This window comes from Barbus barbus (assembly GCF_936440315.1).
Source record: "Barbus barbus genome assembly, chromosome: 20".
NCBI classification, from domain to species: Eukaryota; Metazoa; Chordata; class Actinopteri; order Cypriniformes; family Cyprinidae; genus Barbus; species Barbus barbus.
Genome location: NC_136748.1, coordinates 20803874 through 20828376, shown reverse-complemented (window position 1 = coordinate 20828376; position 24503 = coordinate 20803874). Strand labels below are relative to the sequence as shown.

Genomic DNA, 24503 nt, shown 5'->3' with positions numbered 1-24503 from the left:
TGACATGGATATTAATAATAATAATAATATAATATTAATAAAATATTTTTTTCTAAGACTAAGTCAATAGCTTATCATATTTTATCACTCATATGTTACATTTTAGAAATGTTCTTGTAAAAATATTTAATTACCCTAACAAAGACTGAATGTTCAGAGTGTTTAAAAATATGAAAGTCTTCAGTATAATGAAATATTGGTGTTGCTCGAATGCCAACCAATAGTTTCTCACCTCCTCACAGTGCACTTAAAGATATCCTTCATTACCTTGGAGCGAGGGAATATCGAAACATCAGTAAGGCAATGTCCCAAATGGCCAAATTTGCGCTCCTTCTCCAAATGAAGAGTTAATTTGCAAAAACCGTTTTAAACTTTTATTTAACTTTTTCAGAAATAACTTTTTTTTATTGCGCATTCCAAGTAATATTAATCAAACTACAGTTGGGTTGTTTTGATTAAGTAATAATAACTTAAACAAATACAGGTAATTTACAGAATTAAAGTTGAAAACATTGAAAGTATGTTTTTTGTTTTTTTACATGTTCAAAGTTTGTTTTATAGCAAAAGCAGATAACTCCCAACAATCTTTTTTTGGGGGGCAAAAGCAAACAAGTCCACATTTCATGTTTTAGAGTTAAAAAACCCCCAAAACACTCGGTTAATCTTTGTAATCTCCTCAGATGACAATGTAGGTGCCTGACAAACGTAGTTGTTGTTGTGATCATAGACTGTATGGATGTGAATACACGGAGCTTTTCCCTCACTATTGTAACGCGCTGCTTTTGCAAGGTTCCGTGAAAACGTTTCAGCTTTTATTTTCCTTTGTCGCCCTGAAGAAGATATCACAGGTTCATCAAGTTCGTCGAAATTATCCATCCTCAATCACTTTTAGTCAGCTTTGACGAATCCTCTCAGCTAGCACTGTCTGGAAACGACCCAGAGACCAACCTGATCTCACAGAATTCCGTGTAATGTCCACGGACCCTTAACGCCAAATCCGTGGTGGCATCACGGAATCGCCGAATATTCCGTGATGGGCTCACGGAACTGATATCAATGTAAGTCAGTGACAGGCATCATCCGTTGTCCACGCACGGATAAGCGGATTCAAATATAACTGCATCGGAGTCACTCTTTTTACGTGGTCCACACACGGATCCGCTGATTCAGTTATTTGGAAACGTAAGCCTATATCAGTTTAAATATTGGGGGCACTTTAAGACCTATTTCAAATATACTTCACGTGAAATATTTTTCACCATGCCTGAAGCATTCCTTTGTAGTCGTTTGAGTGCTATAGCTTCCTCTTATCGGCTCACGTTCCGTGACGGTATCACGGAATCTTCCGTGGTCACCTCAGTTTCATCCTCACTGAACGTTATTTAGGCCAAAGAAGTCTTCAAGACGTCGTCTGCGATGGCAGTTAATCTGTCAATCTCTCATCTACCCCTGTTTTCGCTGTTTTCATATAATTCAGTCTGATCAGTTTGTAGCCTTTTGCTTATTGTGAATTTCTGTGGCGGCACCACGGAATCTTCCGTGATAGACTCACGGACAACCTCGGGTCTCACGCAGTTTACCCTAATGTTGTTTCATTTAAAATAATTTGGCCTAAACTTCATCTGTCATTCATCAACCGAAATTGATGGGCCTACAAGACCGAAAGTTCGATGAGTGCTGTAGGCTTTAATGCAAACGTGAGTAGCCTATAATGTTGAGTCTATAACTGAAATCCGTGGCGCCGCCACAGAAATTCACAATAATTATTATTGTGAATTTCCAACCCAGTCTCATGGCAGTTCGTGATATAGTCACGTAATTTAATCTATTTATTCGTGGCAGGGGCACGTTTATTTCGTTATTTTCGTGCGAAAAATAACGAATGCAATCAACCTGTTTATTTATCTAACGTTATTTATGTATTTGTTTATTTATTTATTCATCGATCGATTGATTGTTTATGTCTTTATTATTTTTATTTATTAATAACGCCATCAATCGGTGGTGCTGACGTCATTGTAAGGCGCGATCCCAGGGTGCACTGCGGTTTCCGCTCGGTAAGTAGAACAGTTAATTAATACAGAACAATCCTTACATTTACGGAACAAAAACTGTTTAATCAGGTCAAGAAGTTGTTGAGAACCTTTAGAATCGCAAGGTAGCAGTTTCGTGATGCAATAAATGACAGCAGATATTATAAAAATATAACATGCTGCACCAAATGTGTAGTAGGCTAGCTAAGACATGTTAGCTAATTAAATTCAAGCTTGTTTATTTTTTCATATATAATTATGCAGGATGATATCATCGGAGATTGTGTGATGTGTGTTCAGTTACCCATATTACAGTACGTTAGCTCAATCACAATACTTTATCCATTTATAAATGCTCAGATGAAGAACAGTGTTGCCAGATTGGTGTGTTTTCCAGTAATTGATCAAAATCCACACACAATTATATAGTAAACACACAAATCTTACCAATAATAAATTATACAAATTAACTCATAACTACAACAATATTGTGGCTCATCATATGGCATAATAAAGCAAATTAAGTGTTCTCTGAAGAAGACTACGTTGTAAACTGTTTTCCATGTCTGTCATTTGCCTTAATAGGGTACAACAGAAATATCAAAATGCCACCTGTCCAAGCCCTTTTTATTCCACGTATGACAACTCAAAACTGCACAATCTGCCAACACTGATGAAGAAAATACTGGTCAAAATGTAAGGAGTTCAATATTTTTTTTTTTCTCTCTCTCTCTCTCTCTCTCTCTCTCTCTCTCTCTCTCTCTCTCTCTCTCTCTCTTATCAGGTCTTTTAAATTTGCCAGCTTCCAACATTCTCCTTTATTTTAACCTCCCTCCACACACACACACACACACACACACACCAAAGGCACTTTTAAGAGCCACGTCCGTCTTGTTAACCTGTACTTGTCTCTCTGTAGCTCACTCTCTCTCTCTCTATTTACATTGTTGTATCTGTCCATCTTTCTGTTTATCTCAATAGGTCTTACAAAAACTATTTTAACACCTTGTCTGTCTGTTTTTTTTTTGTTTTGTTTTTTTGTGTATATTTCTACTTTATATTTCTTGTCAAGTTATGACGAGGCCTAAATTCCGGCCCTGCCCATCTTGCCAGACTCCCGATCAGGCAAGCAGGAAAAATTATGTCTGCTTTGGAAGTCTGTCCACTAAACAAAAAATAAATGACAAAGTGGTGTCACTGGATAGCCAGTGGGGTGATAAATGATAAATGACAAAGTGGTGTCAAGAAAAGCAGAAATGTTCGGCGCATAATTGATTCTGCCCGTATTGCAGTAAGTAAAATGCAATTTTTGATAAGTGTTATTTGAAGTGTAACTGAAAGCCCATGTTTGTCACATAGTGAATATCATAGACTGTTAGCAGTATGATGTGGCCTTAATAAAAAAGGAAGACTCTTTGTCTTTAAATTTTCCTAAAGAGAATCAATAAGTTGTGTTCTCTGTCAAATAATGAGTCAGGCATGTTGGCAATGATAGAAAATAAGAGTACTGTCCTTATCTGAAATTGAACTTTGATCGTATAAAAAAACAGATTAAATTCAAACTCCATTAAATGACCTTAAAATAAAATTGCTTTACACAGTGCTAATGTATCTAATAATTCAGTGGGTTTAACTAATGTGTAGTAACTGCTTTTCTTCATTTCAGGTGCGGAAACTTGAGGCAGTGGGTTGCAAGCCCATTTTATTTATTGGAAAACAAAATAAAAAGGCTTCAAATAAGTGGGTTGCAGACATAATTACCCATCTGCACCCCACTCCTGTCAATAGAAACTTTTTGGAGAAGAGGAGAAGGGCTTATGAATTTATCTTGACTAAGGGTATGAGCAATATTTGTGTTCAGAAATAATTATTATTTAAAATACGTGTATTTTTATTTGTTAATACAATACAGATTTGAAATTAATGTAAACTTGTATTAAAGCAACCTCCACAGCACAGCAGCTGGACGGTGACATCCCCATAGCAGAGCAGCACAACAGCCCCAGTCAGGAGCAGTGCAGTGGTTCCATTTTGGAGCCAGAGAGCCTCAACGAGGACCTGCCAGAGAGCCTCACCATGAAACAGGAGAGCCTCACTGAGGAGCAGCCGAAGAATCTCACAAAGGAGTCAGAGACTGTATTTATACTCAACCCTGTTTCTCTGTTTAAACCACGCTCTCCAACTTCTCTCTCTCCTCCATATTCTACTACTTTTACAGCTGTTCTTCCTCCACAGTCTTCTCCTCCTCCACCTCCACTGCCATGCTCTAAGTCTTTGCGACAAAGGAAGAAAAGGACAACAACCTCAATCTGTTCACCAGCACCTTCTGCCACCTCGGTCTCTCCTCCATCTCTTATGTCCACAGATCTCTCCCTTCCACAGTCTTGTCCTCCACCTGCTGCCTCTTCCATCTCCCAGTCCTTGAGTCAAGAGGGGCCAAATGTGAAGAAGGAAAGAAAGGGTAAGTTTTGTTTGCCGTGGTATACCTTAATACGCAATATTAATAAATTTGCTCTCAGACAAAGTTGACTTTAGGCAAATTAAATTTATTCGCGTCATCAGGTCATTGGTAGCCATAGCCAATTCACTGTATTATTTTCTTTAGTTATTTAGCTGTGTTTAAGTGGACAGTGTCCAAGGGCTGTGGTTAATGTCGATCACTGACTCAAAGGTGCAGTAGGAGATCTTGGAAAATGCTAACTTTAGCCTGATATCACTGAAAGCGAATGTACCACCCTCCCTGCAAATCGCCGTCCAAAGCCACTCCCCCCCGAACACATGAACACACACAGATCAGACAATCAGAGACAACATAACTACAAAACATCACATGTCATTTACCGGTGAGAAAACTTCATAGTACAATCAGTAAAAGTACTACAATACCAGGAAGGAAGGTCAGGTTGTTTGCTTGCCATTCTCGCTCTGTCTGCGTAGTGTATGTGAACGCGCTGATGAAGTATCAATGTCTGCGCAAACAGGGTGCGCAGAGGTATGCAAATGCATGTTGACAGGCAGGGAGGAAAGCCAATAGAAACACTTGGAACGAGCATTTTGATTGGATGTACATTTCTTGGGCCTACGCCTTCCACAGAATATATAAATACATATTAAATACATTTAGACCACTTAACTTAATGACATCTTCAGGATGTGAAGAGACTTTCAACCAGCATAACAAAAAACATTTCTGAAGACAATCACCTATTGCACCTTTAAGCTAGGAGGGCTTTTGGAAACCCAGCCCAGGACATTTTGCTTGATCCACAAAAAGCAGGGACAAAGTCACTTGGACACAAGTGGACAGGACCACAGATCACCTCACAAGTGAAATTACAACTATTAACTTGAGATTCAACTACAAAGCATGACACTCATTGCTTAATAAACTTTCCTTGTTTTTTGATCATTAAGGTTGCCTAAAATTTAGTTGGCAGAAGATCTTCCTATTTGATAAAATAACTGGGGAAAGAATAAATGAGGTAAAATGTCTTTTATTAGGCTACTTGCTTGTTTTGGTGACTGATTCTGGCCTTTAAAGATAATAAACCAATATGTTATGCCCTATCCAGTAATTGCTTAAACAGCTCAAATAATAATTATTGTGTGTGTGTGTGTGTGTGTGTGTGTAGGGCAAAGCAGAATTGAAAGTCTACTGGTTGCCTTGCACTGTGTGGTAAGTCGTGTTTTATTAACTCTTTCATTCCATTATATTGCTAAGTAGTCTATTCCATGACCATTATTATGTAGGCAAAGTTAAAATGGTGTCTTGCAAGCAGCACAGAAGTTTCTGTTATTGATGTCTGTGGCAAGAGAAAGGCTGATGGTCCGTAGTCTGGACTGAAACTCAGAGAGTGTGACTGAATTTCAAATTCTTGAAAGAATATACCATTATTTTTGATAGAAAAAGGAGAATGATCTACCTCCTTGTGTGGATTTAGATATCTAGTTATTAGTTAGAGCCCAAAATTTTGTGATTGAAGTGGACACAATGGATTGTGGGAGCTGGACAATTCAGTGCTTTCAAAGTAATTATACAATTTTAAAAATAGTTGACAGGCAGCCAGTGTATTGTCAATAAAATGGGGCTGATGTGACCATATTTTTATTCAAGTACTACATACACAACTAGCTGAAGCTTATTTATTGAGCAGGACATTTACCCAGTAATGCATTAGTAGTGAATCATGAACGCATAAAATAATTTTTCAGCATCTGAAACATTAAACTTGTCATAATTTAGCAATATTTCTAAGATGGAAAATGCTGTTCTACATGTGATTTTCAATGGATCGATTGCAGTCAAACGAGATCTGTGGTCTCAGTTGTACTAGATGATGTAACAATATATCCATCAAGACACAAATTAATAAACTTGCATCTTATTTTTTGAGGTTTTGGACCAATAATTGTTTCCAGTAGTGTCTTGCAATGAAGACTAGAACAGTGACGGTAGTGGTGATAAAATGCATGAGGAAGATTAGGGCAATGAGAAAGAGAAGAGCAGTATTAAATATGAAGAAGGGGAGAACAATGATGTATGGCAGAGCGAGCAAGATCCTTATCCCTGAGTCTGTAGAACTGGCAGATCTGCTTGGACTGCAACATGAAAACATGCCGAAATGTAAAAACTTATTATATTCTGCAACTTATTCTGCAAGTCATAGCCCTTTTCCAGCTAATCCAAGAATGTTTTTTTAATAAATGACACATTTATTGAGAAATATCAATAAATATCAGTGAAATAATTAAATTAAACCCAACAATGATCTTTATTTTTGTTCTGTATTCTAATGATATGTTTCACTTATGATACTTACAGTGGCAAAACTTGGGATGACACATGGGAGCCTGCCAGCGAGTTCCAGCATTTTTTCCCAGTGTCTCCAAATCCCCACCAGCTTTCACCATGACAGTATACTCACCATGAACACCTGGACTCGTCAAACACACTTCAATTCTGAGTGTGTTGTTGTTATTGTTTTGCTTGCTGTTCTTCATTAAAGTTTTTGCACAGTGCATACACTCTTTTAGTATTTTTTTTTTTTTAAAGTTGTCATTTTAAAGACCTTTTACATTTGTCATGAACTGCGTAACAGCCAGGTAGTGTAGCATGGAGAGGACATGCTACAAACATGCTGTTTGTTATAATGGCATGCCCAAAGATATTATTTTTAAAGATTTAGGTGACAATTCATTTTTTGAGAGCAAAATAGATGACCCATGAGATTTTCTTAGATCCAATGAGACTGCTCATAACTATTTATATTCAGTTATGAAAAGCTAGACTGGTTTTATTTGTATTGGAATAGTAAGGCTGATTACAAAACTTGCTAGCAGTTGCCAAGTGGTTTAGTATTTTCTTTACTCTTTACTAAACTGTCTAAAAAAAGGTTAATATCTTATGTAATTGAGGTCTGAGATGTGGGAACAGTGAAGAGAGAGAGGGCAAACATTTAGCATTTTAGGTCTAATCATCCAATATTGTCTTAAATAACCTGTATAGCACTTAATCTTTTATAACATTTTGGCCAAATATATTCAATCTTGATTTTTGTAAAATGTTGCAAAAATATGTTTGTTTTTTTTGGTGTAAAATTACGGTTTGGACATATAAGGTAATACAAATATTTCTAAAAATACCTGGAAGTATCTACACATGAGCATGTAAAACAAATTTCTTTAAAAAAAAAAAAAAAAAACCTTGTGGAGCATGTCCCCAGTTCTCACCTTTTTACCCCGTTACCTGTTTGCATTTCTGTATATAAGTTTACATGAACTGTCTGTCTGTCGTGCCAAACATGAATAAATACCATAAAATAAATATAATAACAATATATTTGTTGTTACATATTTCTCAGTTACATACATGTTTCCATTTTGTCTGAAATATAATACATTTATTAATAAGAATGATTATTTAAATTTTTATATTTCACCAAAACTGATTGCTTTTATTTGTACAATTTTATAATGAACTGCTATTTTTATGTCTTTAATATCAAGTATCTAGGTGAGAGAGGATACTGTACTACACCTGTCTACATTTGTCTTTAAGGTTTGACTTACTGATACATTTTGGGAAAGGATTATATATTCGTATGTGTGTGTGTGTGTGTATATATATATATATATATACAAATTAAACATTTATACAATACATATATATACAAATTAAACATTTATACAATACATATATATACAAATTAAACATTTTGAAATAGTTTATTATATTTATTTCTTATCCAGTACACAGCTGTCACAGTTAGTTACCCTCCGGTTCAACCATACCATGGTAATCAATAGGCCCTTGCTTTGTATATATTTAATATATTTTTATTTTAGTGAGAAGAAACCAATATTTAACTAACCTTCTGGTATAACCCACCTTCAGCTGGAAGATCCCGTAATGACCATATTTGGACAAGTGTGACGTGATTTTGACATGGTGTGCCTGGACTAACTTTTAGGCAAAAATAAGGTGCTTCATGTTGCAAACTATGTTTTACTGACATTATAACTTCAGTAATACTGTCATTGAACAATTACAGATTGCTATGTTGCAAGAAATTACCCATTTACCGAAATCCTAACCCTAAACCTACAGCGTAAATAGGGAACTACAACTTACAGTGCCATGTCCCATCAATAGCGTGACAAAGGCTTATGGGTAATGTAGTTTAAAAACCTTTTAGTAATTAAATAAAGCAAATGCTATATTTAATGAACAAAGGGATATCTAAATATGTTCATTGTGCAAATCTTTACGATATATTTGAGAGCCAGGTCGAAATTTGGTATTTTACTAAGAACACTTTTTAAAACACTTTTTTACAAACTTTCTATAAATGTGAGAAAACTGTGTCCAACATTATTTATTAAACATAGGATAAGTAGTTGTCCTGCTGTTTTTCCCTTTGATATGCTCATTGGACTTTGAGTTACAGCCATTTGAAATGTGCCGTTTTTTTCCTCTTCCAGGGGGCACTTCTGGTCCCCTGGGGGTGGAAGGGCAATAAAACCTATACAGATGTACTATCTTTGTCATGGACAACAAACTGTCGTCACATTTATGCCTGAACATTTTTATTTCTGCCCCTTTCTGTATTTACAACATGCTTATGTTAGGTTTTGATGGTGCTGTGAGACTCTGAAAACATAATACAGTAATACATTAAAATTTACACAAAAAAAATGTCTAGGCAACATATTATTGCTTTATATATCATTCCTTTTCCTTGAGCACAATGGCAATGGGTGAACGTGCATTTAGTGTTGGGAAATAATGATTCTTCATCATGTTTTTTTTTTTTGTTTTTGTCATGCTTGTCTATGTCCCTATTATAATCTGCTTATTCCAGGTTTCAGTTGTTATACAGCATCCTAAACTAGGACACAGGCATGTGGCCACAGTTTTTTTTCCTCAGCCCAGGGCTGAAGACCTAAAATTCCCTTTTCCCCTGTGTATCATATTTCATTTGATTATTATTAATCATGATTATTTAGTCTTGTAGTTGGTTGAGCTCAACTATTTTATAGACAACTGTATCTAATGATCATTGTCAATATGAGTTAATCTAATTATTTTCTCGATCACTCAACCGATTGTTTGGTTTGTAAAAATTATGAAAATAGTGAGAAATTTCACATTACCCAAAAAGATATCACAAATACTGTGAGCAGTTGAAACCTCAAAATTATATATATATATAAAAAAACATAATTAAGCAACTAAAAAAATGCAAATCTTACAATTTTCTAAGCTGGAACCATGAATTTCTTTTTGCTTTAATCAACTTATGATCAACAAACTGACTAATTATTTTGGCTGTACTTATACTGCAAGTATAAACTACTGAGTAGTTTTATTTATACCAAAATGTCATATGATCATCAATGTCAAAATGAGCTGCAAGATCAGTAAAAAAAAATTCTTGTTTGAACTGTAGCCTAGCACAACTACACAGAGGCATGAGAGGAAACAAGTAATCTAGAGGACATGTACCTCAAATCTGTACTTTAATACAGTACTTAGCCTTACAATAATGCACTGCATGACCACCGCTGACTGGTTGTAGAGGCATGCAGGCATTCATTTTTATGTATGTAAGTGAAAAGACAGACACTACACTTTGGTTATATTTATAAGGTGATCAACAGCAGATTTTATTACATGCTTTAGATTCAGGGTTAAGGTCAAGGTCACTGTCAAGAAGAAAAAGGTGTCACTGTCTCTTGGATTACAGTTCGTCATCAGAAATGTCGGAGTCACTTTCATAGTCATCAGCTGACAGTTTGTTTAAGAAGTTGATGTTCTCTGCTCCAGACAAAACTTGCTGGTACTTTACAGTCTCTTGCTCGCACCCTCATTTCTCTGGCTTTACGTTGCTTTCTGTGGATGATGCTCTGCAGACCTTTCAAACTCTCTTCACTTAGGCCACATTGCGAATCTTAAAAGAATGAAATAACAAAATAACATTAAGCCTCCCTTAGAAACTTTATAAACAGTCATCATTGTGTATGTTTAATAGAGCTGCCCCCTAATACTAACGCAAAGATGTTAGTCTTTCAGAAAAGTCATAGTTGGATTAATTTGTATTTAATATGTCCCTGTAATTACATATGTGGGGCAGGACATTCAAAATTTGAAAATTGAAAGAGTTTCAAGGACAACTCCAAGCAAGATTCCCAACTTTCAGCTACCAATTGCTCTGTATAAAAAAATACAATAAAAAAAAAAAAATTTAAAAAAAAGTTGAGCCAACTTAAAATTAAGGCAACCAGCTTTTTGCAGATTTTTGAGTTCTCTCAAGTTATTTTTGTAGGAGATTCTCAACTTTTTGTTGTATAAACTTAAAACAACAAGTTGAGAAAACTCAAAAATCTGCTGAAGCTGGTTGCCTTAAAAATTTAAATTGGCTCAACTTTTTTGTATTACAGTGTGGATAGAGATTTGGGCAAAGTGTAATGATGGCTCATATAGCTACATATGATGATACAATGAAATATGTTTTCATTAATAGTCTACTTTTTACTTTAATGATTAGACAGGACACGTCCTCTATGTAATTACAGAAATATGGCATTTAGTAAAATGTAATTACAGGAATATGGCATTTAGTAAAAATCAGACTCTTACTAACAGTTAAATCAAAATAGTCTAACAGTTATGATGGCTTAAAGAACTTATAACATTCTTTCTCAGCCCTGGACCTGGAACTGAGTATTTTGTGAGTCCATTTTCCAGCAAAATCTTTGGTCAGGGGCAACCCTATGCTTAAGTTTGTGCCATATATTACAAATATGTACTTTTCAGTGTCTCACTGGCAAACAAGCAGGACAGTTCTCTGAGGGTATCAGCACGAGTTGAAAGATATTTCCAGTGGTTGTCCATCTCTGCAACAAGAATCTTCTGCTCCTCCTGAAGTCTCAATGACATGATGATGTCGAATGCCTTTCTCTTTGTCCTGAGATCGACAGAGTCTGGAACGCATGAGAAAAACTTATGTTATACATCAACCTTCAAAGAATCTTTAAAATCATATGGGGTTGAAGACTGACATTTGAAGCATTGTGGGTAATGTGTCAGTATGTATAAGAACTGTCAGAAGACTAGTGTACATACCACTGTGTGGTATCTGCCATGGCCAAGCTGTCTCACCAGACAAAATGGTTTCTAAGCACAGAGTTTCAGTGTGTGGGAAAAATTACAACAGTAACATATATATATATAAACACATACACACACACACACACACACACACACACACATAATTTCCTCACCGTCTGGCCACTCCTTTACATCATTGAGCCAGTCTTCCAATTGGCTCTCTGTCACTGCCAGTTCGACTTTCATAGACTCTAGGTTTTGCAGAGCTTTTGTGGTCTGCAATGACAAGCAATCACAGATAGTACAAAAACAAGAACCAAATGTTCAATGCACAGCTTCAAACACTAATAACATACATTACTGAACATCTAAAACAAATTCTACTGATGTTATTACCTTCTGATAACGGTGGGTCAGTGTGGTGCCCAAATTGTTGAACTTTTGCTGATTCCAGCACATGGCCATGAGAGTCAGCATGTCTGTGCGTCCTTCAAACAGAGAATATCATGTTACCATATTCCTCCTACTTATTATTTAATAGTGTAACTAGTGCAGTATGTGGTCATTTTACCTGCTTTGGACATGTGTTTTGTGGTCACTGCAATCCTAGACAGGAAAGCATTGCACTGTTCCACCTCCTCCCCTAGTGTTAAACCAGCCCCATCCTGATATGCCCCACTCCATTTCACCTGGTTAGGAATAAAAAAAATCATAATGCTGAGAAAGTTTTGACATTCATTTGCAGATGTTCAGTTTTGATAATCACATAGCAAAGTTCACCTACCTCGCATTTAAAATCATGGGCTTTGGCATGGAATACTGAAAGGAAGGGCTTCATGTTAAGAAGGTGCTGGAGCTCTGGGCAGCTTTTTGCAACTCTTTGGAGGTAGGCCCAATATTTTCAGGTAACATCCATACAGAAAAAAGTTATTTGCCTACTGGCCAGCTTTTCTTGCAGGTACAGGGGATAGACAAAAATTTCACCCCTGTACATATTTAAAGCAAAGAGCAGCACTCCGCGTCGACACACCGCAAGCTCCAATCCCTCCTCGTCTACCTTGCTTGCAGATCTTTGGGAGGTCTCTCTAGCTGCTGACCACTCCCCTCCACAAACACCTCTTCCACTGACCTATAATATGGAAAATGGTTGATGAAAATAAGACTCTCCTAAACAAACTCTTCAGTAAGAGGTAAGTGTAGTCCTGTATATAGTCTAATCGTCTGCGATTTTACATGTTTGGATGTCTTGTGAATGTAGTCCACAAATCTGGTCACATCTTCATCCTTAGCTATGAATACATCTTCAAAGATGGCCTGCTCTTCAGATCTAAAAAAAATTATAATAATAATAATAATAAAAAATACAGAACAGGTACACAAAAGTTTATGATACTTTGTAATCAAATTGTACTTGGTGCACATTAAAGAGATATTTATTCTTATAAATATTGTTTCAACAGTGTGATATTATACACAATTTGAAATACCTAGCTGCCAGCATATCTGGGGTGCACGCAGGACAGATGAAGGGCTCTTCCTTGCAGATTGTGTCCACCTCATATCGCACAGCCTCCCACTCAAAAAAACTTTTCAGAAAACTGTCAGTGGAGATCTTGCCAGTCTATTAAAATTAAGGAAACCAACAGCTAATAATGTTCAACAAATATATTAGCATCAAACAGTGTTTCATCCCACAATACAAAGAGATTAACAATACTGTAGGATAAATAAATTCAAAACTCACACGACCAAAGCGGACAGTTCGCTGATCCAGCATTCTTACAAATGCTTGGTAGGACAGTCCTGGTGCTGCCATCTTCATTTCTTCAAATGAGAAAAAGACATCTGTGGCATAAATTGTGGCAAAGTGAAGGGTCGCAGGCCAGTAGGCACTTCGATTTAGGTCGACCACTCCAGCAGCCCAAGTGGCTTGGCATGCCTCACAACTCAACTCAGGCATGCTTAGATCATATTGTCCTGGAAAAATAAAAAAAACATCCACTTTAACGTAAACCTTATGATTAATGAGGGTTTGGATTCTTTAAACAATTTTTACATTACTTTGTATACTTTTTAAACATTACTCAGAAGTCATATGTAGATTTTACATACAGGCCTGTGCCAAACTTGGGTGTAGAGCATGTATAGATTTTTATCTTCACACCCTTACCATTCATTGTGATCACAGCAACAGTTTTCCCTGCTGACCCTCAATAACTCTGATGAACAACCACAAATTTTGTCAGGAATCTCCACAGGTACAAGCCGTACTGAAAAAGATCAAACATGTGAATTAAGATCATTTGTATTGACTGAGAAATATAACAGTGCAATGGTTCAAAGATAATGAAGTACATTGCTGAAAAAATATAGAAGAGATGCTCAAAAAGCTTCAATTCAATATCAAACAATAAGAGACAAAAAGGCATTATTTAAATAGTAAAGCTTATGAGGCCTAATGATTCTGAGAATGATATGTATGTTGTACACTCACAAACCAGAACTTACCACAATGGGAAAGAGCCTTATCTACAACACGAGCTGTTGGAGGCAGTGGCTGGTAGTGTCCAGGAGTCATGGCATCTCGGTTATGGAGAACATGTCTGGTGTGCATGCTGACATCACATTCAGCACAGAAGAAGGGGCGTAGTCGACAGTCACCACACCGGACCACAGCTGGACTGCTCCCACACTGTTGGCAGATGTGTGTTGCCACATTTTCTTGTGCCGCAGCGGTGTTCACCAGACAGGGTCTCTCTGTCCTCCACCTCTCTGAAAAGAGACTTTGTCGTGTGCTCCAGTTCGAGGAAGCTAGGAGAGGATCTCTTGAGTTTCCAAGAGGTGATGCCTCATCATCTGAGGTATTGCTCAGTGAGTGCTGGATATCTTGCAGAAACCACTGTTAAAATAGTATGGAATAATTAAAAACAACACTTTAATATATACATTAAAGTGTACTGCATGGAGTGCCTTTGACTGTGAAAAGGCCAGTATTCTGCCAAATTTAAAAAAATGTAAATTTACACAATGAAGTACACACCAACAGTCTCTGGAGCAAAGGTCACCTCACAGTTAGTGTCAAGAGCGTTGATGGGAAGATCAGTTTTCCGAATGTGATCAGCTGCACCAGATTAAAACAAAAAACAAAAAAAAATTTACAACATTTTCAACTTCTCCCAAGGCTTGTTGCACAATTTTACCTCCCTTATAACCAGCCTGAAATGGCCAAAGCTCACTGTTTAATGTTTAGTTGGAGAGAAGGACTAGCAGACTTTTTATTTCCCAAACCTAAATGTGGACAGTACAGTTATCTATAAGGTGTCATATAGATGATGAAAGCAAATAAGACAGCTTGCTGTAGAAGCAGATCATTTAAAAAAGAAACAAGCTGGTTGGCTTCTGACAACACACTCAGAACAAACATAGCCTTACCAAGACCAATATTTTAGTGTAGTTTATACTGCTTTACACAAATACTGTATGTAATCAATTTATTTTCATGTCAAAAATCAAATGAGTGGTTCTGGTTTGATAGTTTCCCTGACATATTACTTGTTTGATACATTCATAAGTGCCTAATCAATGTAGATATTCAATAGATAATGAATGAAAAACTATACTGACCCTTATTTGACTGATTCCTGCTTGATCTTGGCCTTGCATAGACAATGTTTCCATCAATGTCTCTCTTTCTCCAATGCACCCTTGGTTCAGGTGTCTTTACTGGAGCTGCTTCCTCCTCTTCCTGCAGCTCACCAAGCAAGTCATCAAGACTGTGGAGTTCATCATTGAGTTCTTGATGATCAACCAGGTTATCCAGCTTCATAAATTGTTCTTGGAGTTCTGAACTACTCGTGGTGATGGGCAGAAACACAAACAGACAGAAAGACTCACAACAAAGATGAACAGATACGACAACTAGAGATGAGAACAGAGAGAGAGAGAGAGAGAGAGAGAGAGAGAGAGTGAGCTACAGAGAGACAAGTACAGGTTAACAAGACGGACGTGGCTCTTAAAAGTGCCTTTGGTGTGTGTGTGTGTGTGTGTGTGTGTGGAGGGAGGTTAAAATAAAGGAGAATGTTGGAAGCTGGCTAATTTAAAAGACCTGATAAGAGAGAGAGAGAGAGAGAGAGAGAGAGAAAAAAAATATTGAACTCCTTACATTTTGACCAGTATTTTCTTCATCAGTGTTGGCAGATTGTGCAGTTTTGAGTTGTCATACGTGGAATAAAAAGGGCTTGGACAGGTGGCATTTTGATATTTCTGTTGTACCCTATTAAGGCAAATGACAGACATGGAAAACAGTTTACAACGTAGTCTTCTTCAGAGAACACTTAATTTGCTTTATTATGCCATATGATGAGCCACAATATTGTTGTAGTTATGAGTTAATTTGTATAATTTATTATTGGTAAGATTTGTGTGTTTACTATATAATTGTGTGTGGATTTTGATCAATTACTGGAAAACACACCAATCTGGCAACACTGTTCTTCATCTGAGCATTTATAAATGGATAAAGTATTGTGATTGAGCTAACGTACTGTAATATGGGTAACTGAACACACATCACACAATCTCCTATGATATCATCCTGCATAATTATATATGAAAAAATAAACAAGCTTGAATTTAATTAGCTAACATGTCTTAGCTAGCCTACTACACATTTGGTGCAGCATGTTATATTTTTATAATATCTGCTGTCATTTATTGCATCACGAAACTGCTACCTTGCGATTCTAAAGGTTCTCAACACAACTTCTTGACCTGATTAAACAGTTTTTGTTCCGTAAATGTAAGGATTGTTCTGTATTAATTAACTGTTCTACTTACCGAGCGGAAACCGCAGTGCACCCTGGGATCGCGCCTTACAATGACGTCAGCACCACCGATTGATGGCGTTATTAATAAATAAAAATAATAAAGACATAAACAATCAATCGATCGATGAATAAATAAATAAACAAATACATAAATAACGTTAGATAAATAAACAGGTTGATTGCATTCGTTATTTTTCGCACGAAAATAACGAAATAAACGTGCCCCTGCCACGAATAAATAGATTAAATTACGTGACTATATCACGAACTGCCATGAGACTGGGTTGGAAATTCACAATAATAATTATTGTGAATTTCTGTGGCGGCGCCACGGATTTCAGTTATAGACTCAACATTATAGGCTACTCACGTTTGCATTAAAGCCTACAGCACTCATCGAACTTTCGGTCTTGTAGGCCCATCAATTTCGGTTGATGAATGACAGATGAAGTTTAGGCCAAATTATTTTAAATGAAACAACATTAGGGTAAACTGCGTGAGACCCGAGGTTGTCCGTGAGTCTATCACGGAAGATTCCGTGGTGCCGCCACAGAAATTCACAATAAGCAAAAGGCTACAAACTGATCAGACTGAATTATATGAAAACAGCGAAAACAGGGGTAGATGAGAGATTGACAGATTAACTGCCATCGCAGACGACGTCTTGAAGACTTCTTTGGCCTAAATAACGTTCAGTGAGGATGAAACTGAGGTGACCACGGAAGATTCCGTGATACCGTCACGGAACGTGAGCCGATAAGAGGAAGCTATAGCACTCAAACGACTACAAAGGAATGCTTCAGGCATGGTGAAAAATATTTCACGTGAAGTATATTTGAAATAGGTCTTAAAGTGCCCCCAATATTTAAACTGATATAGGCTTACGTTTCCAAATAACTGAATCAGCGGATCCGTGTGTGGACCACGTAAAAAGAGTGACTCCGATGCAGTTATATTTGAATCCGCTTATCCGTGCGTGGACAACGGATGATGCCTGTCACTGACTTACATTGATATCAGTTCCGTGAGCCCATCACGGAATATTCGGCGATTCCGTGATGCCACCACGGATTTGGCGTTAAGGGTCCGTGGACATTACACGGAATTCTGTGAGATCAGGTTGCAGAGACCGTGCTGATTGCTGTGGCGGGTTTCCCGATAATATTTGACGTGTCCCTGTTTGTGTACAGGGAGATAAATAAATAAAAGTTATAGGGTACATTTTCCCGCTACAACGTTTGTTTTTCAGCGGGAATGCAATTTATTTGCTCAAAACAACACCGATTTGACCAATTACATTAAGGCTACACTTCAATCTGGACGGTTATTCGACGTCATGGCTGCCTCACTACAGACGTTGTCGACGGAGGATCTTCTTGAAAAATTGAAAGAAGCTGGAATACATGTCACTGAAGACGAAGCACAGAAATTCAGAGGTAAGTTTAGTTTTAAGTAACGTTACTGTGAAAATCCGTTGGTTCCCTTTCGATTCCTTGACATTGCGTCTGTAGCAAGGCCTGAGGTAAACCTTTCTTCGAAAACACTGACCTGACAAAACCAACCCATTATTATTACATTAAGGCCCGGTTTCATAGACAGGGTTTAGCCTAAATCAGGATTAGGCCATAGTTCAATTAGGACATTTAAGTCATTTTTATAAACATGCCTTAGATAAAAGCATTACTGGTGTGCATCTTAAGACAAAACAAAGGCACTAACATGTTTTAGATCAGTTAGTGCAAATTTCTTTCAGTTGAAACAGCTCAGATTTACATTTTAGTCTAGGACTAGGCTTAAGCCTTGTCTGTGAAACCGGGGGCATGCATATTATCATTGCAGTTATTTTTTTATTCATATTTAGGCAGAAATTAAGATACAACTTTTCGCATAATTTATATTCTACCGCGAGACAGTGCTCGAGACGCTGATAAAACAGCGGTGAAACGGCCATAGAAACACTTCAAACCCATCGCGTTTTGTGTCAGCTTTTACCACAGATTTATTAACTCAGTTTTCCAGAAGTTTCTTATTACGCTAACGTTAAGTTAACGTTAAGTTACCCGCGTTCACTTGGGACGCGAGCGAACGCCTGTCTTGTTTTATTTTAACGCCTCTCATAGTCAGTCTGAAATGATATAATTTACGAATATCATCCGTGTTGATTTATATCAGTTTTATTTGGTACATAGTTAAATAACATTCTAAACGTAAGTCCAAGAGAGTCCTAATCATTTGTCCTGCAGATCGAGGCGTAACGTTACGTCGGCATCGAGTCCTTCCAAAGACAGCAAGTGAAATTTGTTCACCATTAAGTTAATTATCAAAACCGGTAAACTCGTGAAAGAAGTTTCTAATCTATTGTCATGTGCATCTCGTCAGTAAAGCCGGTTTGATTAGCGTTAAATCTCCATCACCTGCTTTCAGATGGAGCTGCATTTAAATGCACGGAGCCGTAGTTCGCAACAAAGAATATTAGAATATTTATTTTTATTTTTTAGTGGAAGTGAATGATTAACTTTGTCTTTTTTTTGGTCAATTTTCAGTTGTGTGATGAAGTTGACCGAATGCATTCATCAACTGTCAGTTTAAGTCAGCGCTTCAAGGACGGCTTTACCAGTGTTGTGGCAAAGGTGCTTGAGCTTGTTCAAAGAAATGCTCCATTGGCCAAAGTCTACAAAGAAGCAAGAGAAGAGATGCTTGCAGAAGATCTACCAGGTATTGACCTAAAATGTAGTGGTTTTGTGATCATCCATTTCTGAGCTTTTTTAAAGACTGATAGTCTTGTTAATTAAAAGTATAGGTGCTCAACAAATACATTTGTTGACAATTTGTGCTTGGTCCATACGATATCTTCATGAGAAACTGATCTTGCAGTGGGCGATGTGACCAATATCTTATAACATGATTATGAGTAATTTTATTTCACGATAATCACAATATAGTTATTCTTGCTTGAAATAAGTTTAACTAAAAGAGAAGTTCACTTCCAGAACAAAATTTACAGTTAATGTACTTATCCCCTTGTCATCCAAGATGTTCATGTCGTAAAGAAATTATGCTTTTTGATTATAAACATTTCAGAATTTTTCTCCATAGTGGACTTCTATGGTGCCCATGAGTTTTAACTTCCAAAATGCAGTTTAAATGCAGCTTCAAAAGGCTCAAAACCATCCCAGCTGAGGAAGAGGGTCTTATCTAGCAAAATGATCAGTTATTTATTTTTATTTGTTTAAATGACAATTTATATAATTAGCTATATCCCCAGCTATATCATAACTAGTTATATACTTTTTAACCTGAAACACTCGTCTTGTCTAGCTCTGTGACGTGTATACGTAGTCTGTGCACCTCTGGTTCAAGACAGTTAGGGTAGTATGAAAAACTCCTACCCTAAAAAAAAATCTAATTTTCTCCCTCAACTTCAAAATCATCCTGCATCGCTGCAGAAGTACTGACCCAGTGTTTACAAAGTGTAAATGCAAAGATCAAAAAAAAAAAAAAAAGGTAAAACAGTAATGTAGCATAATTTTTGAAGTTGGAGGAGAAAATGAGATGGGAGTTTTTCAACATATCCTAACTGTCTTGAACTGGAGTGCACAGAGTATGCATGCACAAAACAAGCATTTGAGGTTAAAAAGTATATTAGATTAGATTAGATTCAACTTTATTGTCATTGCACATGTAAGGTACAAGGCAACGAAATGCAGTTAGCATCTAACCAGAAGTGCAATAAGCAGAGGTACAGGATATACAGTGCCTACAATATGTTACATATGTACAGAAATATACAGATAAGGCAGTAGTACTATGGACATAATTTACAAGTTTTTAAATACTATCAGTATGATATACAGATGGGTGATATGAACATACTATACAGATGGGTTGTGCATTAAATGGATGTACACTATGAGCAAAAACTATGAAAATAATTACAAATGGATATGAATAAGCTATAAATTAAGATATATAAACACTAGTGCAATGAACATTGAAAGTGCATAGAAATAAAAATTTACAGTACATAGTACTCAGTGTAGATTGGTTGTTTTTTGTTTTTTTAATCGATTAATGATGGGGATTAATGATTTTTTTGACTGAAATATGACTAACAATGAGTAAAGGAAACCACTTATGGGGGGTATAAATGAATATGAAAACAGGCAATTTCTAATATTAAATTATTGAAGTTAGTTGTTTGAGTTAATTTATTTTATTTTACAATAGATTCTGACTTCCATGCAGCACTGATTCTGCTGCCCCAGATCTTTAAAGAGAAGGTTGAGAGCTTAATCACACTAGGAGAGGTATGGAACTATTTGTTTAACTATCACTTTGTAATACTCTGATACATGACCAGTTATGTAGTTCTGACAGATGTAGTATTGTTTTACTGATAGAATTTTTCTTGTTTTTTTTTTTTTTGCTTTTTACAGTGTGATGCTGATACTCCATACCCAAACATACAGTTGGTAGAAACTGACTGGAAAATGGCTTTCTCCAAGAGGGTTCAAGTCCTTGTTAAAGTGGATGGTGTGGAGGTGTGCAGGGGACTAGGAGTTGAATAAGGGATAATTGAGCTACAGCCTAGGACAGATGAAATGCCTCCACCTAGTAGGAACGAGCTTTTGACAAACTTCAAAGAAAATCTCTTCAGTTTCATTCTTAAATGTAGAGAAAAAAAATCACATTCCACAGACCGTCCGGCAGGAAATAGTGAATGACATAAATTTTTTATTTTGTTATTTTAAAGAGAATTGCGACTCTTTTATTACTTGCCATCTTCAAAAAAAATGGGTTCAACATGTTATAATGTCCTGAAATAAGAAAAATGGTACAGTCAAGGGATTTTTTTTTTTGAAGAAGCTTCCAAAATTGTTAGCTCTCCACACATTAAAAGAACATTGTAAATCTAAGCTTAGGCTGGTTGAACCGGTACATCATATTTTAAAGTTACACTTAATGAAATTAGTACTGTTGGAAAATGATTGCTTTGAAATTCTTGATGTTCAAAACTGGTTTTAGAAAATGTAGAATGCAGTAGAAAAATGTACTTAATGTGATTTTTGTACTGATTTTGAAAAAAAAAGTTTAATATTAAGCTTAATGTTCTTGCTGTTTACAGTTTTATGAAATGTTTTAAAAAGTTAGCCTAAGCAACTTTTTTTTCAAAAAGGTGTTCAATGTATGCATCCTGTTATGACGCATTGTGATGGAGCTTAAAGCATTCCTCCTGTGAAAAATGTGAGAATGTAATAGTTTTTAATCTTTAATAAATGTGTGTTTATGATCAAATGTTTAGGGTATAAAGTTACAATTAATGCAATATGTACTGTTGGAAAAAGATTGCTTTTTCATTGTAAAATTGTGCAATGTATCCTGTTGTGGCATTGTCATAAAGCTAAAAACATTCATCCTGTGAAAAATGTCAATTTAATAGTTTTGAATGTTTAATAAATGTGATAAACAGCATTCTGGACTTTTTAATATGCTGGATGAAGTACAAATTTGCCATCAAATGGTACAAAAGGGTTGTCACTGGGGCAGTACCCTTAAAAGGACACATTTGCACCTTTTTTAAAGGTACATGATGGTACCATAGCACTGTAAGGTACAATTTAGTAAGCAGAGGTACATATTTGCCTTTGACAGGTACATACTGCAAGGGTACAGATACGTACCCATGTGAAAGGGTACAACGGGTGTACCCTTGAGGGTACTGCCCCAGTGACAAGCCATTGGACCCCTGAAGGTACAAATTTTGCACATATTTTCTGACAGTGTACGGATACAACAACAAAGAAAATATTACATTATTACCAGTATTAGTATTATAACAACAGTTTTATTAAAACTACCCAAAATTGCCGTAAATTGTTTCGTCATACTACAGACAGTAAGTAGGCGCATTTCCGCGCATGCGCAGTACAAATCGTGTTTTTCAAAGTGAAAGCAGCCTTGTCACCTGACCTGAATACAGCGCGGTGATTGGCTAAAGTGGACTTGTCGGCTTTTGTTCAAAAACAACAAGGGCGCGTGTCGGCTTCTGCAGTAAAATGTGAACTCGCGATGCCTTGAAAGTGGACACTAGCGTTTTTTTTGACAAAACATGTTTAGGGTTCAGATCGCGCTATATGTGGTGAATAATGCAGGCAATCAGCTCTTTTTAGTTTTTTTTTTTTAAACTGGCGTTTATCGGTTTTTGCAAATGAACTCTTCAAATATAGCCTACTAGTAATTCCGCAGGTATCACTGCGTAAGTGATGTGTCGTGGCCGCACTACTCCACGGCCTTGTGGACTTCTACCAGAAGTGTATTCGCGAGTACCTTCGGACTTTATACTTATTTGGCGAATTGTTTTAAGCATACCTTACAGTAGGCCTAGTAAACATACTCTGATGCCACATTTAAATATGCGACAGTGAGTAAAGCCGGGCTCACACTGTGCGATTTTTAATAGTCTTTTGCGATTGCTGCTTGTCACACTGTACGAACGTGATCCCCATGTCAGACTGTAGGATCTCAGTTGTCTTAATGTCAGACTGTACAACAGTCAAGACGCGATAAAAACGGACGTACTCAAGAAGACTTGTCCGGAGTTTTACGTCATCAACACGTGACCCGCGTTCTCTCGCTATAATGGTAGCTAGCAAACAACAGCAACGTGTAGCGTTAGTTTTATTAATTACATGCCTTCATGCCTTGATGTTAAAAAAAACAAACAAACGAAAAAGACGACGTGTGTGGAGCAAGTCATGGCTGGGCAAAAGAGGACTTTATGGACTTCCAGTTCTACAGAGCGAACTTGAGGTAATTTTGTTATTCGAGTTTAAACATCCTGCCCCTTAATAAATACACTTTAAGTAAACTTTACTTTGTACATATATTGTTTTTACAAATAACGAAGTTGAAGTTTGAAGTTGTTGCGCTAATTGCATCATCAAGTTCAGTGCTACTATTGGTTCTTGGTTTGACGGTCGTCGTAGGAGATGTCACACTGCAGGAAAGTGTCTGAAATCTTCTGACACTGCCAGAATTTAATCGGAGGAAAAAATTGATCGCAACGGCCATTAATCGGCTGTCGGTGAACATGTCAAACCAGCGATCTAGACAACCGATTTTAGCCTAGGATTATAGGAATCTTTTAGGATTTTAGGATTTTCTAAATTTGTCTCAGACGACCAAATCGTGGCCAAAATCGCACAGTGTGAGCCGGGCTTAATAAGACAGATTTCGAAAGATTTTAAGTTAACCAACTGGATTTACAGGTGAGTAAATGATGGCAGTTTTTTTATTATTATATTAATTGGTTTGACTGAGAATGCGACATACAGCACAGCATATAATTGTTTTTGTTTTAAGAACGTTTTAATCTGTTATGGCTAGTTTACTGTAAGTTAGGCCTATTCTAGATTGTAACGTTATATCAGTAGGCGGTGGCATTCTCAGATATGAGCTTTTAGTTGTTTATTATATTTTAAATTTTCTTGCTTTTTATTTTAATAAATTTTTTTTTTCATTTTGTTCTCAGTATTTTTGGTCAGAGACTGGTCTGTATTATAGGATTTTACTATTTAAAACGTAGTTGCGCAATATCCTCACTAGAGGGCAGAAAAGGCTGATTTAAAATTGTGGAGTCTCGGCAGCAGAACCTGAAAACAAACCAGTTAATAACTCCGAGAAACATATGGAAGATATTCACTATTAAACGGGCACAGATAAGACGTGTATGTGTCAGGGTTTGTGCTGAAGGGACCAAGTGTCATCACAAGGGTCGTAAAATATCATATTAGCTCAGTATAAAAATAATAAAAATCACTGGAAAGTCCCCACATAACAAAAATTCACCTGTATGTGAATAACAGATTATTAACAGAAGTTAATTAACGAAGGAGCTAACATAAATCCACCTTTTATGTAATAAACTAATATATTTGACAGTAATTATAGGAAGGCTCTTAGAAGGCTGAATTGTTTTTGGAAATAAGATTTTCTTTTTTACTGTGTAGGCTGAAGATTATTCGTATGTTTGTG

At 36.6% G+C, this 24503-nt stretch overlaps 3 protein-coding genes across 7 annotated transcripts; 2 read left to right on the top strand and 1 right to left on the bottom strand.

Annotated features, from left to right (window-relative positions):
• Positions 1-1939: 1939 nt before the first annotated feature.
• On the top strand, positions 1940-7849 carry LOC306886068 (uncharacterized protein). 4 transcript variants are annotated; one of them, XM_079442937.1, is made up of 7 exons: positions 1940-2057; positions 2619-2729; positions 4021-4169; positions 4269-4494; positions 5448-5515; positions 5666-5709; positions 6856-7849. In XM_079442937.1, exons 3-7 carry the CDS (start codon positions 4110-4112, stop codon positions 6944-6946), a joined length of 489 nt encoding a protein of 162 aa, XP_079299063.1. In that variant the 5' UTR covers positions 1940-2057; positions 2619-2729; positions 4021-4109; the 3' UTR covers positions 6947-7849. The 4 variants fall into 4 exon arrangements, with proteins under 4 accessions (XP_079299063.1, XP_079299062.1, XP_079299060.1 ...); XM_079442936.1 differs by lacking the exon at positions 1940-2057 and adding an exon at positions 3700-3871 and having other exon boundaries at positions 2595-2729; positions 3976-4169; XM_079442935.1 differs by lacking the exons at positions 1940-2057; positions 2619-2729 and adding an exon at positions 3261-3871 and having other exon boundaries at positions 3976-4169.
• A 2328-nt stretch (positions 7850-10177) lies between these two features.
• On the bottom strand, positions 10178-16597 carry LOC306886579 (uncharacterized protein). 2 transcript variants are annotated; one of them, XM_079443789.1, is made up of 15 exons: positions 16480-16597; positions 15268-15916; positions 14684-14764; positions 14152-14542; positions 13814-13913; positions 13388-13620; positions 13131-13264; positions 12877-12970; positions 12428-12772; positions 12215-12332; positions 12040-12131; positions 11817-11919; positions 11659-11709; positions 11343-11516; positions 10178-10483 (listed from the first exon to the last, which is right to left on the bottom strand). In XM_079443789.1, the coding sequence occupies exons 9-15, from the start codon at positions 12479-12481 to the stop codon at positions 10317-10319; spliced, it is 759 nt and encodes a 252-aa protein (XP_079299915.1). In that variant the 5' UTR covers positions 12482-12772; positions 12877-12970; positions 13131-13264; positions 13388-13620; positions 13814-13913; positions 14152-14542; positions 14684-14764; positions 15268-15916; positions 16480-16597; the 3' UTR covers positions 10178-10316. The 2 variants fall into 2 exon arrangements, with proteins under 2 accessions (XP_079299915.1, XP_079299916.1); XM_079443790.1 differs by lacking the exon at positions 16480-16597 and having other exon boundaries at positions 13131-13620; positions 15268-15491.
• A 1158-nt stretch (positions 16598-17755) lies between these two features.
• LOC306886159 (uncharacterized protein) lies at positions 17756-22261 on the top strand. Its single transcript, XM_079443064.1, has 4 exons — positions 17756-17905; positions 19013-19184; positions 20697-20776; positions 20906-22261. Exons 1-4 carry the CDS (start codon positions 17873-17875, stop codon positions 21035-21037), a joined length of 417 nt encoding a protein of 138 aa, XP_079299190.1. The 5' UTR covers positions 17756-17872; the 3' UTR covers positions 21038-22261.
• Positions 22262-24503: the final 2242 nt, after the last annotated feature.

Excerpts from the sequence above, each read along its gene's own strand:
- LOC306886068 (XM_079442934.1), top strand. The coding sequence starts at position 3,670 with ATGTGTAGTAACTGCTTTTCTTCATTTCAGGTGCGGAAACTTGAGGCA. Across the intron at positions 4,495-5,447 it reads TGTGAAGAAGGAAAGAAAGG|GTTGCCTAAAATTTAGTTGG; the intron begins GTAAGTTTTGTT and ends TTGATCATTAAG. Across the intron at positions 5,710-6,855 it reads TGGTTGCCTTGCACTGTGTG|TGGCAAAACTTGGGATGACA; the intron begins GTAAGTCGTGTT and ends TGATACTTACAG.
- LOC306886579 (XM_079443789.1), bottom strand. The coding sequence starts at position 12,481 with ATGAAGCCCTTCCTTTCAGTATTCCATGCCAAAGCCCATGATTTTAAA. Across the intron at positions 11,517-11,658 it reads ATGGCAGATACCACACAGTG|ACTCTGTCGATCTCAGGACA; the intron begins GTATGTACACTA and ends CATGCGTTCCAG. Across the intron at positions 10,484-11,342 it reads TGCCAGTGAGACACTGAAAA|ATTCGCAATGTGGCCTAAGT; the intron begins GTACATATTTGT and ends CATTCTTTTAAG.
- LOC306886159 (XM_079443064.1), top strand. The coding sequence starts at position 17,873 with ATGTCACTGAAGACGAAGCACAGAAATTCAGAG. Across the intron at positions 17,906-19,012 it reads CGAAGCACAGAAATTCAGAG|TTGTGTGATGAAGTTGACCG; the intron begins GTAAGTTTAGTT and ends GTCAATTTTCAG. Across the intron at positions 19,185-20,696 it reads GCTTGCAGAAGATCTACCAG|ATTCTGACTTCCATGCAGCA; the intron begins GTATTGACCTAA and ends ATTTTACAATAG.